This window comes from Solea senegalensis, linkage group LG2 (assembly GCF_019176455.1).
Source record: "Solea senegalensis isolate Sse05_10M linkage group LG2, IFAPA_SoseM_1, whole genome shotgun sequence".
NCBI lineage: Eukaryota > Metazoa > Chordata > Actinopteri > Pleuronectiformes > Soleidae > Solea > Solea senegalensis.
Genome location: NC_058022.1, coordinates 2,093,433 through 2,108,340, shown reverse-complemented (window position 1 = coordinate 2,108,340; position 14,908 = coordinate 2,093,433). Strand labels below are relative to the sequence as shown.

The window sequence follows — 14,908 nt, the reverse complement described above, 5'->3', positions numbered from 1 at the left end:
TCTCAGCACATATGACCACCCGCGTATACGACCACGGGGACATACGTCGGACGCTAATGGATTTTGTTGAGGAACGCGTCGCTCATGAGGCGTTATCGTCCAGGAAGTCACAACATGCCGTAATGTGTCAGTGCAGGTGAAGGTTAATCCCACAAGAATGTGGAAAAAAACCCTGTTAGCTACGTGGAATCAAATGTCCAAAGACGTCAAGGATGCCTTCCGGTTTCCCACCCCAACACAGATTCCAAAGATGACTGCTGCTCACAAAACATGCTGCTGTTGCGTGTTGCTACGCTAGAGCGTTGTTATCGAACCGATATTGCTAACAAAGGCTAGTCCGAGTTTGTATCCATTGTTTTTTTACAACCACAGGGACATACGTCGGACGCTACTGGAACATTTTTACGATGTTTCCTTGTAGGTGAAGGTTACTCCCACTAGAATATGGAAAAACCCCGTTAGCTACGTGGAATCAAACGTCCAAAGACGCCAAGGATGCTATCCGGTTGTAGTCGGAATTCCCAAGTTCCTAGTAGCAAGTTGGATTTCCATCTCGGAACATCGGAGCAGACTTCAAAAACTCGCTGACATGCTGCCACTGTTACGTTTAATTCCATATTTGTCCTATTTGCGTGTTGCTACGCTGTTAGCGTGTGCAGAGTGTTGTGATCGACCGGTATTCCTCACGACGGCTAGCCCCGAGATACATTTGCATTCACTGTTTTTTACAACAGCTCAACTCGGACAAGAATGTACGCAGTATAAGTGCGTTTGCGTCTGCTACAATAGAGGGCCGCACACCGATGGCTCGTGGTACTGCGTTACATCTGTAGTAGAAAACCCAAATTTCATATCCCGGGTTAGGATTCCAACACTGCTTCTTTAGCTAGTGGTTCCTTTAGCTAGCAGGCTTGTCATTAGCTTGTCAAGCACAATATTTTGTCTCTTTCTAACATGGATTGGCAGGCTAACACAATAAAGTGGCAGGCTAACACAATAAAGTGGCAGGCTAACACAATAAAGTGGCAGGCTAACACAACAAATAAATATGTCATTTAGGGTCAGGGTTTGTTTGTTTGATGTACTGACAAGATTTTAGCTAATTCACTAAAGGCTCACATATTGAAATGGACACCAGTTTCATACTATGATATCTTTGAAGTATGTTCACCACTTCATCTCACTGTTAAACAGCCTGGAAACCGCTCACTCTCCCCCGCACCAAAGTCCATCGAGAAAATCAGTGGTTTTAACATCACAGCACACAGGAGTTGTTGATCCACTGCTGCCTCCATCACAAAGTTAAAAAGTGTTGTTTTGTGACTTTGGCATTTGAAATTCTTCGTTCAGATTAACCTCAGTGACACAAACTGACCACAGGAGGCAGCAGTAGACCAGAAGCCCCAGTTTTCCCATGAGCTTAAATCACTGTTTTTCTCAATGGGCTTTGGTGCAGGAGAGTGAGCGGTTTACAAACTTTACTTTCCAGTGCAAAAAATGCTTTGAGTAGCATGAATGTGACGTCAGTACCATATAAAGACCAAAGCTTCATGAACAAATGTCCTTTATTTGACTTTAAATATATAAAAAATATAGAAAACCTCTCAACCAGTGTCAGCTCACAGAGATTAAAGGTCTGCGGTGTGAACACGGCCCTCACTGTCCTGAGTCTCTGTGACAGGGTGAAATCTACGAGCGCCTCTGCAGGACTTAATGAAACACGTCGCCGCTCACACGCGTGGGTGTGAGCGGCGACGTGGACGCGGGAGCTTCATTAGTCACTGAATGAACACGACGGCGAGGATCTCACCTGCCACAAATCAACACAAATGAACGTCACAGAAGCTTCTCATCTCTTGTCTTTAACCGTTACACCGCCACCCGCCGGCTCACGAGGACAGAATTCATTAGTTAACCTCGTTAGCGGCGGCCTGAGGGGGGATTAAACAGATTAAATCTCATCAGGTTGTTGACACACGACTGCTTCACATCCAGTTAGAGACGAGACAGCAGCCTAATGCCCACACCGGAGAATTAGCTCATCGTGTGTGTGTGTGTGTGTGTGTGTGTGTAATTGCTCCATCTACGTGTATTTATGTGAAAAACTTCACAGGCCACTGCACTCCCCCAAACAAATCCCCCAGAAATAATAAAATACGGCTCTGTTTTTCAGAATAAACCATGAAAAAGTCCAGATTTGTCCATTAAAATTGAGCTCTTTCCACGAACCATAGAGTCGCCCCCTAGTGGCCATTCACTACATTATTCTTTTCGCACAAAGACCGTTCAAAATGCAATAAATAAATGTTAATGATAAATGTTCTTTGCGCTCCCTCGCCATGGTTTTTTGTTTGTGGGCGTGTCTTAGAAAGCTGCATGTTGATTGGCCCAAAGTTTTCTCCCATCGACATCCGACAAAATAATTGTAAAAATCTAACGTTTGTCAGATTAAAAACATTAGATACTTACAATTATTTTGTCGGATGTCGACGGGGAACGAGTTCCAGGCGGACGGCGACTCCAAGCCCTGGACTACTTCCAGTCCAGTGAGCAGCCAATCAGCAGGCAGCTTCCTAAGGCCCGCCCACAAAATAAAAAAACACGACAACAAATCAGGGAGCGTATTTTCAAACAATAAAATACAATATTTTTGAACGATTAAATCAGAATTTGATTTCTAAAGATTTCTTTAACGCATTAAGACCTTGTGAAGCCTCGTGTTCCGCTGTGATGGAACTTTGGTTCATGATTTATTAAAATAAAGAAAGTGAGAATAAGACGACGCTCTGGAGTGTCTGCTGTGTGATGATTACGCCGCGAGGACTCGAGGGTCAACAGTGTTTGAGTTTATGACGACGTAACAATCACTCGTGATCTCCACGACGCTCCCATTCAACAACAGACACATTTACATTTCAACTCATCACTTTGTTCTCAGTAGAATACAATCTCTGATGTTTATTTTTGAATATTTCAAACCAAGAAAAGGTATTTAAATAGAAATTGTTAATTGAAGCAAGAAAAGTATGTTAAAAAAATATAATTTTATTCACAAAGTATTGGTTTACGTGCACATGTTTTATAATCAAATGTTATAAATCACACAGTCTTTGTCAGATTTTGGTTGTAAATGAAGGTGTTTTTACCGTGAGCAGCTGTGACTCCAGATTACCTGATCGTAACAGTTAATCCCTGGACCACACACACACACACAGAGGTCACATCAGGCCACGACCTCGGTCACTTTAATAAAACATTATTTTTTCTTTGGCTCAAATGTCGCACTCGCGCACACACACACACACACACACACACACGCAACAACAGACTCTGTTTTGTCCTGTGATGTCTTACAGTTATTCATAAACCAGGGATTAAGAACAGTAAACTGTCCAAAATAACTGTTCAAATTCACACCAGCTTAACTGAACGATATCATAAAAATATGTTTTCACATTTTTTTCTCACTCTTTGACTGAAACTGATTTTCTCTCTCACACCAAAGCCCATAGAGAAAATAAGCGAGGAGTTCTTAATCCACTGAGTTTAAACGTGTTATTTAGTGACTTCTGTGTTTGAAATCCTTTGTCTGGATTTATACCAGTGACACAAAGTGACCACACGAGGCAGCAGCACACCAGCAGCTCCTGTGTCCCTGTGAGCTAAAAACTTGAATTCCCAGCCAGAAAAAGCAGTTTAACGGTGAAATAAAACATAAAAACATATTCTTAAGTTATCAGAGACATATGGAGGCATCGTTTTTATGATTTTAAATGTGTTAGATGGCTAAAATGGCTAAAATCTAAAAAATAAAACCTGGAAAAATCCATTTAAACAAACATTAGGGCTCATTTATAATTATTATGAAATTGCGTTTGTTTTATTGTGTTTACAGATACATTTATATTGATATTTTCTGTGTGTGTGACATTTTAAGTGCCGTAAAAATAAAAATAAAATAAATAAAAAACAACTTTTTAACACATTCACTGCAAACTGAGAGACGTCAGAGATAAACAGTGACGCGTCATCACACACACACACACACACACCCACACACACACACAGAGTTTAAATGTTGTATGATGTCGTTCATCATCCATTTCCCTTCAAAGCTCAGATTACAGTCACATCATCATCATCAGCCATTAAAAAATCTGACATCAGCAGGTGCAGTCCAGTATTCCCAATCCACAGGGATTACCAGAACACTCTGTGTGTGTGTGTGTGTGTGTGTGTGTGTGTGTGTGTGTGTGTGTGTGTGTGTGTGTATGTGTGTGTACGTGTGTGTACGTGTGTGTACATGTCTTTGTGGGGACATTTTGTTTGATCCTCACAACTTTAAAACAACTATAAATAAATAAAATGAAGGTTAGTTTAAGTGTGTTTAGTGTGTATGTGTGTGTGTGTGTGCGTACGTGTGTGTGTGTGTATGTGTGTGAATGTGTCTGTGTGGGGACATTTTGTTTGATCCTCACAATTTTAAGGGTCTTTCTCTGGGGTAAAGACCTGGTTTGGGGGTTAGTATTGGGTTGAGTTAAGGGTTAATTTAAAGGTTGAGTTAAGGGTTAATTTAAAGGTTAGTTTAAGTGTGTTTAGTGTGTGTGTGTGTGTTTAGTGTGTGTGTGTACATTTTAAATCAAAACATTTTTTCTGCTCCTCAAAAGGTTAAAGGGCTTTTTTTCTGGGTCAAGGCTCGTTTTAATGGTTATAAATATGGACATTTCATTTGTAGTGATTAAGGGTAAGAAAATGCCTTAAGTCTCTGAGTGTCCTCACTAAGGATGCTGTACAAAAATGTGTGTTTGTGTGTTCTTTTATTTATACCTTTGTGAGGACATTTTGCCTTTGCTTTTAAGGGTTAAGACCTGATATTAAAACAAGTTTGTGTGTGTGTGTGTGTTCGTGTGTGTGTGTGTGTGTGTGTGTGCGTGCGTGTGCGTGGCTGTGATTGGTCACCTGTGCGTCAGTCAGTGTCTGCGCGTGCAGAGCCGTGCGCCTTTAAACAGCTGCGGTCTCGCGCTCAGAGTTCAGAGCTCAAACAACCGCGACGGAACCAGGAGCGACGAAACCCCCGAGCCGAGCCGAACTCCGCCGAACTCCGCCGAACTCCGCCGAACAGCAGAGCGACACAGAGACACTGAGCAGAGGAGAGTTTTTCCTCATTTTCCTCACAGAGACATGAGTTTTCCGAGCGTACGACAACTTTTCCTCCTGTGTTTACTCTGGTTTATTGGATGTGGAAGCAGAACAGGTCGGTGATTCACTTTTATTTATATTTATTTATGTTTCTATCATTCATTTACTGGATTACTTTTGTTATTGAAGCTGAAAATGATGAAGTGGATCTTTGAGGATCGGTTTTCTTCATGGTTGATGCCGATTTACTAACGATGCTCGGTATTTTACCTTTTTTTTTGAGTTGACGGGCGATAAATTATACAAATAACGACAAACATAATGTTGTATTTATTTAGTCTCTTCTGTCGTTAAATTAATGTCATATTTTTCATATACGTTTTCTTCATTGTGCAAAATAAATAAATATTAAATAAATGTCAGCAGTAGGGGGCGCTAACACAGAAATGAAGCAGGTTATTCAGTTGAGTGTTTTAGTTGTAGATTTGGCCATTGAGTTCTTGTTTTTTTTAAATGTCAAATATGAGCTGAAGAATTCATCTGTAACTGTGTTCTTTAATGTTCTCATTTTTAGTTTGTATTTTTTTATCTAAAATGACTCATAAATGATGCAAATTTATAGAAAAGGCAGATAAAATAGCAAAAATCATTGTAAAATCACTGTAAGTGTTGCCGTTCATTATTGTTTAGTTTTTGAATGACAGCCCATTATTTACTTCACTATGTGATTATTTATTCATTCATTCACATTGACTGAATATCTGTTTATTCATGTGTTGATTCTTCTATATTTGCCCCTTACGTCTTGAACAATGACCGGCATTGCGGGCTCAAAGCTGCTGAACGTGCTCACATTTTGAATGTTGTGATGATTTTCTGACATTTTTACAGTGTATTTGGAAGCGTTGAAAAGTGTGATTTCATCACGTTGTGTCGTCTCTGTCCAGACGCAGGTCCTTATGAGGAGTGGGAAGACGGATTATTGTTAAGAAAGGTATTTAATGGTCATTATTTTACACATTTACATGCCGACACGGGCTGGTTCTCTTCCCTGTGAGATAATAATGATGATTATTATCACGCAGCCAGGAGAGATCAATAGTTATTCATTATTAATCAGCAGCTCCTTTAACGTCTGTCTGCTCTAATTCAGCGGTGAACCAACGTCTCCTTCATCATCATCATCATCACTGTACATCAACATCTCTTCTTAGTTTGGGAACTTTACTTCTATATGATGCTTTTTGGGGGGTTAGTTAACACAGAGGTTCCCAAACACTGGGTCGGGGCCCACAGACGGGTCGCGAGAGACTTTTTTCAGGTCCCGCCGCAAAGAAATTTGCTGAATTTAAATTTATATGAATTTTTTTGGAATAACATGCATACAATTCAGTTTTAATTCCTTTACCAGTTACAAGTCACATTAGCTGTTGTAGCTTAGTCGCTACATTAGACACAAAATGTACTGTTGTCACGATTTATGCTGTTTTTGTCGTCTTTAAAAAAGTTGGGCCCCGTATAGAAAGTTTAAGAGTAAATGACTCATTTTGCAATAAAATCTCTTCATAATAAAAAGAAATCAATAAATAAAAGTCGTTCGTGAAGAAGCTTCATTTTTATCATTTACGCATCAGAAGACAAATGAAAATGATGATTGTTACTATAACGTTAGTTACTGTTCAGGATTGCGTTGTTTGTTTTTGTCGTCAGCTCACGAACAATCGTGTCGTTTATGTCGCAGGTGCTCCGCGCCGTACGCAGCGACGACTTCAGCGACGCCGAGTGGACGGACCAGGACGAGGTGAGGACTTTTATAGAGAAAACTACGTCATAGCTCCTTTAATGACAAAGTTCTGTGTATTATTTATTATTCATGTTTTGTGTTTGTCGTCGTCTCAGTGCGACACGAACGTGAAATAAGGTGTTTTTCTATGAATAATTGTTCCTTTCTCTTACTCCTGTTGCTTAAAATAGTTTATTTTATTTTAATTCACATGTTTGTTCCTTTCTTATACAATTACGCGTCTATACATTTACAGACATTTATGTTTTATGAATTAAAAAATCAATCCTTACTGATGTCGTGATGTTGAGTATTTTCTGTTTTTCATTTGCAGGACAAAGTCCAGAATGTTTTCAAACGCGTGAGTTTTTCCTTTTCTTTGAATAAATCTGATTCTCCATCGATCACTGACGTTTGATCACTTTCACTTTTGATTGACTTTTTGAATTTCGTTTCTTCTCAGTTTCTGTTTCATTATTCCAAAGCACGAGACTCTGTTGGAGCTGTTCAACAAGAGGTGAGCACGAGAACAACAACATGTTTATCATGTAAATATAAACCACTTGAGAGGTTCTTCTGACTCCTGGTCCTCGAACAGAAGCCTGGGAGTCTGAGGGATCAGCACAGGGTCTCAGCTGTTCCTCTAACTGCTCTCTTCTGGAGTCAGTTTCTCCCAGTTTGTTGTTTGCCACGGTTGCCTTTACTCCCGACATCTTCCCTCGCTCCTCTTGGTATTTCTCAAATCCGTCAGCCGTCGTAGGTGGCGCTGTCGCTCTCTATAAGCTAGTGCGTAGTGAATCAGTTTCCTGTTGGCAGCGAGATGGACGGCGCTGTGGTTCTGTACGTTTTGATACAAATTAGACCGACCACGTGTCTCTTGTGGTTGTCGTGTTGTCTGAAGAAAGACGCCACTGCTGCCGCTGCCGTACAATCTCCCAACAACAGTACAGCAGTTTATACGCCGTCTTCTTCTTCTTCTTCTTCCGGAAGAATGCCAAGTCCCACTCCAGTCCGACTAATCGTACACATGCAGGAGTAATCGGACTATGAATCGCATCATCCAGGTATGTTAGTCCGACTAAGACTAGCTTGATTCTAGTCGGACTATCGTGTTTACATAACAACAAAAACTTATTACTGTCTTAGTCTGACTAAAATTGGACTTTTAACATGAATGTAAACGCAGTGCCTGGTGTGATAGATCCCAGTCTCAATTAATCTAGTGTAATCTAGGCCAGTTCCTGTGCCGTCTTTCTGCTCAGCTAGAATCAAAACCGTCGCCCATATGCAAACCTTTAAAACCCTGATTGTCGCCTCTTATTTTGATTTATAAATGACTTTTCTGTTGCTTCAAGCTTCACATTTCTTCATTTTACAAAGTTTTCTGTGAACTGAAATCCAACAAAAACAATAAAAAACCTTGTATTTAAAAACCAGATTTTTATAAAAATGGACTTACCCCTTACTTGACATTTGGTTTCCCTGATCTCTTTCAGTCTCACTCTGTTCATCCACTGATGCGACTCTCACCGAAACTTTCCCAGAGGAGAAAAGTTCTGCTTCTGGTGAGGAAACAAAAAAACATTCTTACAACATAATCTTATAAAAAGTAAGTTCAAAGACACATAAAAGGATCAAATTTAGTAAGAAAAATGAAAAGAAAAACACATTTTTCAGGGTTTAAACCTTTCACTTTGTAGTCGTGTGCTTTTAAAATCAAGAGATGTTGTCAGATTATTTATTTAAGGACGCGTTTACACAATAAAACATGAGCATGAACGTGTGAAACAGTATTAAAAAGCAGATATGTACTCACTTTTCTCTTTTTACAGAAGATCTGATGGCTGCCAGAAGGGAGCGCTGTTGAAAAAAAAAAGGATCTAAAGAATCTCAACATAATCTGACGTCCGAACACGATCGACAGAGCCACGCGTCGCCTCAAACTGACTTTATATCCAGAGAAAATAAATTATTATTGTATAGATGGAAAAAAAAGATATTTGTACATATATATATATAAATATTTATTTATTTCTGCGTCGACGTTTAAAGGTTCTCAATCACAGAAGAAGAAAAATGTGTCAAACAGAGAAATTCAAACAAAAACACTCTCAGAATAAGTTCTTGTGTGAATCCTTTATAGCAAACACAATAAAATAAAAGTGGTGACGATTGTTGTGGCAAAGAGGTGAACTCACATTTCATTTCACAGGTTTGGATGGAAATGTACATTTTTGTGCCAAAATGATGATGAAACATAATAAAAAAAAACAAACAAACACTTGACATTCGTCTGTGATGCTTGCGTACAAACACCGAGCACGAGATTAAAGTTATCTGTGGTTCTCATGGAGGGTTCAACGCCACAGTGTCGCTCTGATCCTGTCCTGCCCGCAGTTCCCTTGAGCAGGATCCGTCCCTGCCTGCGTGGTAACAACATGAAACACACCAGTGTAACAGAGTGCGCGTTTCTAATCGTCCTCGTCCTCAGAGTCACTGTCTTTTCGCGTCGGGAGCGAAGACCTGATGGACGTCATCATCTTGTCTTCGACCTGCTTCCTGGGATTTTCCTCGAGGTCCGTTTTCACCGCCCCGGATTCCGATAACCGCCACTCCAGCTCTGACACAGAGAGAACGAGAAGACGTTACTTTCGCTGTTTTCCTGCTGTAAAACTGACATTTTCTTTTCCATCTGCTCTCTCTCCTGCACCAAACTCCATAGAGAAAATCAGCATTTTAAGCTCACAGAGACACAGGAGCTGCTGGTCTGCTGCTGCCCCATGTGGTCAGTATGTGTCACTGCAGTAAATCCAAATTAAGGATTTCAAACACTGAAGTGACAAAACAACACATTTAAATTGTATAATAGAGGCAGCAATGGATCAACAACTCCTGTGAGCTGTGATGTAAAATGGATGATTTTCTAAATGGGGTTTGGTGCACGGTTTCACAAAGAGACACAAACTACAGTTTCAGGCCATAAAAGAGTTTCTAAAAGTGAAATAAATCAGTGAACATTCTCTAAAGACATCATAGACTTAATCAGATGTAGATTTTATTACAGTGAGTCTTTTGTTAAAGGTACAGTGTGCATAATTTAGCATTTATTGGTGATGTCGCAGCTGATACCCATCCAATCGCTCTCCCCTTCCCTTACACGTCCTATGAAGCCTTCAGTTAGAATAAAAAAACTCAAATAATGATTAGTTTGTCCCTCGTGGGCTACAGTAAAAAAACAAACATGGTGGTCCAAAATTGAACTCCACCCACCGTCAACTGTGAGGTTCATGCCTCCAAAGACGTGAGGGCCGATGAACTGCGCCTTCATCTCGCCCTCAAAGTAAACAAAGATGGTGGGCAGGTTGCGGTCGGGGTAGTTGGGGATGCACGTGGTGGAGATGGACTTGAGGAACTTGGTCTGGCGAAACTTATTGGCCATGATGCTCAGGTGCTGGTTGATAAGGGTGCACAGGGGGATGCTGGGAAATGACAGCAACACAGAGGAGGAGAAGTGAGGTCAAATATGAACACTTTTAACTCTTTATAACTGATCTATAGCGCTCATGACTCTTCCAGTGATGACACATGCTAGAACTGTGTGGTGGAAGAGCGACCACTGATGGCAGTCCTGACGTGGTTGGATGAACTCACCCCTGTTTGTAGAGATGCAGCACGACCCAGATCCCTTCTCCAGCCTTGTTCACCTCCTTCACGTAGTCTTGACCCGAGATTTCCACGACCTCTGAAAACACGTTCTTTATCTGAGTCGCCTTCCACTCTGCCAGACGCTTCTGTCTGCAAACACACAAACACACAAACACACGTCACTCTCAGACACACAGTGAGAGAAGATTTAATGAACCACTCAAACTCCTGCTAACAACATCATGAAAGTCTTTATTTCTCCTGGTTTAAGCCTGAGTTCAAACGCTTTAGTTTTAAATGAAAACGTACTGGTAGACAACAAGAAAATCAATGTTTTGTTTAAGCTGTTACACAGAGTAACAGCATAATGCACATCATCGGTGGTGGTTACATAACCTCCACTCACCTGTACATCTCGATGGCCGCCTCGTCTTCCTCACCAAACTCATCCTCATTCTCGTCCAGCTCTTCCAGCGTCATGCTCTCATACGTTTTAACTGCACAGACAAAAACAATGAATAAAACCTAAGAGTTTATATGGAATAAAGGCAAACTAGACTTTGTTGAGAAACAACCTGTTTGATAAAAACTATTTATTACATGTGCAAATAAACACACATCTACAGAACTACTAAGAGGAAACTATATAAAAATCACTCTCCCTGTCTCTCACCGACTGACTGCTGCTGAAGAGCCAGCTCCTCCTCCTCTTCATCCTCCTTCGGTGTCTCTTTAGGAGGAAGAATGCCTTTCTTCCTCAGGATGTCGTTCCATTCTGTGTCTTCATTTGGGTCCTTGAGGGGGAAATTAAAAAAGGTTCTGGTATGTGATGCTCTTCACGTTTTGTGAGAAGTTTCCAAAGGTGTGGGTTTAAATTGATGTTGAAACACAAGTGAAACTAGACTGGATTAAGGCAGTGGTGTCATGTGAGTCTAATCTAGTCTAGAGAAAATATTTGGGGGAAAGAAAAACAACTGCTTACAACGTGAAAGGTAAAAATGATAACATAATACTCCACTGTGATAGCACAACAAAGATGTTTGTGATGATATTTCACAGACTTTCAAAGTAAAGGTGTTGTTTTGATTTCACAATAAAACGACACATTTATCAAACAGAATGGATATATATACAACAAAAACAGACTAGAATTAAAGATTAAGTGAATATTACATGCATACAAGTGTAATAAAAACACTAAACAAGCTCACATATGTATAATATAATGCTGAAAGTATTACATTTATTTATGTGATCATTTTGAGTTCTGGGTTAAGAAAAGGCTACAAGTTAAACTTAATAATAAAAGCAGTCAGCTTCACCGACGTCACTGTACAGAAAATTCCTCTCATTTAAACATACTGTATACAGGTATTTACACGCTTTTTTTAAACAAGCGTCACTTTTATATTTTAAGTGTTTAATATCTTGACCTCTTTTTATGCTGACCTCAAAATGAAATGACTTTTTGGAATAAGAAAACATTAAGTTTCATTCCAATTAGAAAGACTGTAAGAACAAAACTGTCAGTGAAAATTACTGTTTTTACTTATTGTGTGGTATCCTCAAATGTGTGGTAAAGAAAATGCCTCCACTTAGATAATAAATAACTTTCTAAGTTTGCTAAATCGTGGAATTGAGTAACTCTGAGTCCGCATTTAGACAAATACAAAACTAAACTGATGAATTCATTTTTAATTTAACCATCAACTACTTTGAGTTATTTATGAAATAAACTATTTAAAGAAACTCTGATGTTTCAGCTTCTTAAATGTGAATATTTTCTGGTTTATTTGCTCCCAATAACAAAGAAATAATTAAAACTGAAACATTTTAATTTGTGGATAAAACAAGACATTTAAGAAACATCATTATTTCAAGGTTCGGGAAACAACCATCAACATTTCCCCAACATATTATGGCCCAAACAACTAATCGATTAATCGACAAACTAAATGACCATGAAAATAACGGGTAAATAACGGCTCAAATCAGACTTCCTCTCAATTGACGTGAATATGTTTAATAATACATGCTATGACGAGACATTTTTACTAAAAATAATTCACGAAAAGTAGTTTAATGCACTAATCTCTGTTTACTATTTACAGGTTTAAAGTATGTGTACCAAGTACTCGATTAATCACAAAGCATTTGATTTGAGCTACAACTTCATGTCAACGTGTCTTTAATTACTTTTATTTATCTTTCTACGTTTACTGGAGAGTCCGACTTGAAGAAGTGAGCCTCGGCTAAAGCTAAAGCTAACATGAACGCTGTGAGCTCGGTTTCGCGGCTCTTCTCTGTCGAATAACTCACCACAAAGCGAAGACAATAACTTTAAATAAACATTCATATTTACTGAAGATGATTTTCAGCGATTAAAAGTTTCATAAAGCTTTACTAACCTGCATTTTGACGGAGAGAAGATGGGCTGTGAAATCACACCGCTGTTCTCCTCCCAGACACGGAAACAGAAGGAGCGAACACTCACCGGAACCGAGTGACAGCAGAAAACGCCCACAAACGTCAAATAAGATCACAAACCAAAGTTTTTGGTTCAAGTAAAAATCTGATTTTATGAGTTAAACTAAAAAGTAGAGTGTTAGTCTGTTTATATGGCGCCATATAAAGTAAAATCAGGTTTAAAAGACTATGGAACATAAGAGACATGCGGGTGGGATAATAATAAATGTGACACCAACTTCCGTTTGAGGCTGAATATGACCATATATGGAGAGAGAGCACGAGATTCCATTTGTGGCTCAAAACCAACAGGTGTTGTAACACACACACACACACACACACGCCCACCCACACACACACACACACACACGCCCACCCACACACACATATATATATATATACACACACACACAGACAAATTATCGGTCACTAAAACAGAACTTTCGAATGTGAAGCCAAGAAAAACATTAAATATGGTTAAATGAATACAAATTAAAAGTTTAACAACACATTTAATACTTCTAAAATCAAGAATAACAAATGTATTTAACTAAAATTAATTTATCATAGTATTTAATTATGGTTTGGAAAATGAGTTAGAAAATCAGAACCAGAATAATTAATTAATCAACTGGATAGATTATTATTGCTCGTTCAGAATTAAAACAGCACACAGAGTTTGCAAAAAAAAAAAACACACACCCAAATATTGGCTACACATAGAATGTCGAAAATTACACATGAAATATCAATATAACAAAAAATGTTACCCTTAAAATACTATGGAAAATGAGTAGAAGTTAATTTAAACGAAAGAAAAGAAAAATAGTTAAAGTGAAATTCTGTCCAAGGACTACAAATAGAACGCAGCATAAAGACTGTCCCTGTCAGCCACACCACTAGGCGGCAGCACAATATAAAATACCACACACAGACGATCAAACTTTGAATGAGAATACACCACAAATAAAACACCATGTAAATTGGCAATTTCAATAAATATAAAAACTTAAGAAAATGGCTTCTAAATGCATTCATAGAACATTAACAATTAAATCATACAATACATTATAAAACACATTTCAGTCAGTTTGTTCCACTTGAATGAATGGACTGAAACACAGGAAAAACACCTGAACACACGTGCCAGCTCCTCCGCCAATCACAGGACAGCTGGCGGCTCCGTGCAGGAAGTGGCGAAAGGGAAAGTTGGCGAAATGCGGAAGACGAGTAAACAAACGAAAGAGCTCTCACTCTGTACTCGTTTTCCGTGAAGCTGTAGTTTATGACGCTGAAATTTATATTCAACTACACAATGGCAGCATTTTACCACCACTGCTGATACAAATATACATCTAACTTTTCCTGTTACAAGTACTTTTCTTTTCAATAACTATTACCATGACAAGAATACTAACACTACTACTACAAACAGGCATTGTCCTACAACTATTACTACTGCTAATAATACAGTTAGGCCTACTACTAATACTTTATGACTATAGTGACCACTACTACTACTACTACTATTATTAATACTTTATGACTATGGTGACTACTACTACTACTACCACCACTAATACTTTATGACTATGGTGACTACTACTACTACTACTACTTTATGACTACTACTACCTACACTACTTTTATGACAGGTGACTAATACCAACTACTAATAGTTTATGACAATAGTGACTACTACTACTACTACTACTACCACTACTAATGCTTTATGACAATGGTGACGACTACTACTACTACTACTACTACTACTACATGACTACTACCACTACTAATACTTTATGACTATAGTGACCACCACTACTACTACTACTATTAATACTTTTATGACTACTACTGGCTTGACTATGGTGA

The 14,908-nt window shown here is 39.0% G+C and overlaps 2 protein-coding genes across 2 annotated transcripts; one reads left to right on the top strand and one right to left on the bottom strand.

The window, feature by feature from the left end:
- The first annotated feature begins 5,100 nt into the window (after positions 1–5,100).
- On the top strand, positions 5,101–8,984 carry nms (neuromedin S). Its single transcript, XM_044049140.1, has 7 exons — positions 5,101–5,254; positions 6,087–6,133; positions 6,881–6,940; positions 7,257–7,283; positions 7,386–7,439; positions 8,419–8,487; positions 8,755–8,984. The coding sequence occupies exons 1-7, from the start codon at positions 5,182–5,184 to the stop codon at positions 8,761–8,763; spliced, it is 339 nt and encodes a 112-aa protein (XP_043905075.1). The 5' UTR covers positions 5,101–5,181; the 3' UTR covers positions 8,764–8,984.
- Positions 8,985–9,043: 59 nt separating this feature from the next.
- pdcl3 (phosducin-like 3) lies at positions 9,044–13,059 on the bottom strand. The gene is made up of 6 exons (XM_044049127.1): positions 12,976–13,059; positions 11,241–11,361; positions 10,974–11,064; positions 10,574–10,717; positions 10,193–10,401; positions 9,044–9,542 (listed from the first exon to the last, which is right to left on the bottom strand). Exons 1-6 carry the CDS (start codon positions 12,979–12,981, stop codon positions 9,394–9,396), a joined length of 720 nt encoding a protein of 239 aa, XP_043905062.1. The 5' UTR covers positions 12,982–13,059; the 3' UTR covers positions 9,044–9,393.
- Between the last annotated feature and the right edge of the window lie 1,849 nt (positions 13,060–14,908).

Excerpts from the sequence above, each read along its gene's own strand:
- nms (XM_044049140.1), top strand. The coding sequence starts at position 5,182 with ATGAGTTTTCCGAGCGTACGACAACTTTTCCTCCTGTGTTTACTCTGG. Across the intron at positions 5,255-6,086 it reads TGGATGTGGAAGCAGAACAG|ACGCAGGTCCTTATGAGGAG; the intron begins GTCGGTGATTCA and ends GTCTCTGTCCAG. Across the intron at positions 6,941-7,256 it reads AGTGGACGGACCAGGACGAG|GACAAAGTCCAGAATGTTTT; the intron begins GTGAGGACTTTT and ends TTTCATTTGCAG.
- pdcl3 (XM_044049127.1), bottom strand. Across the intron at positions 10,402-10,573 it reads CTGCATCTCTACAAACAGGG|CATCCCCCTGTGCACCCTTA; the intron begins GTGAGTTCATCC and ends GTCATTTCCCAG. Across the intron at positions 9,543-10,192 it reads CATGAACCTCACAGTTGACG|AGCTGGAGTGGCGGTTATCG; the intron begins GTGGGTGGAGTT and ends TCTCTGTGTCAG.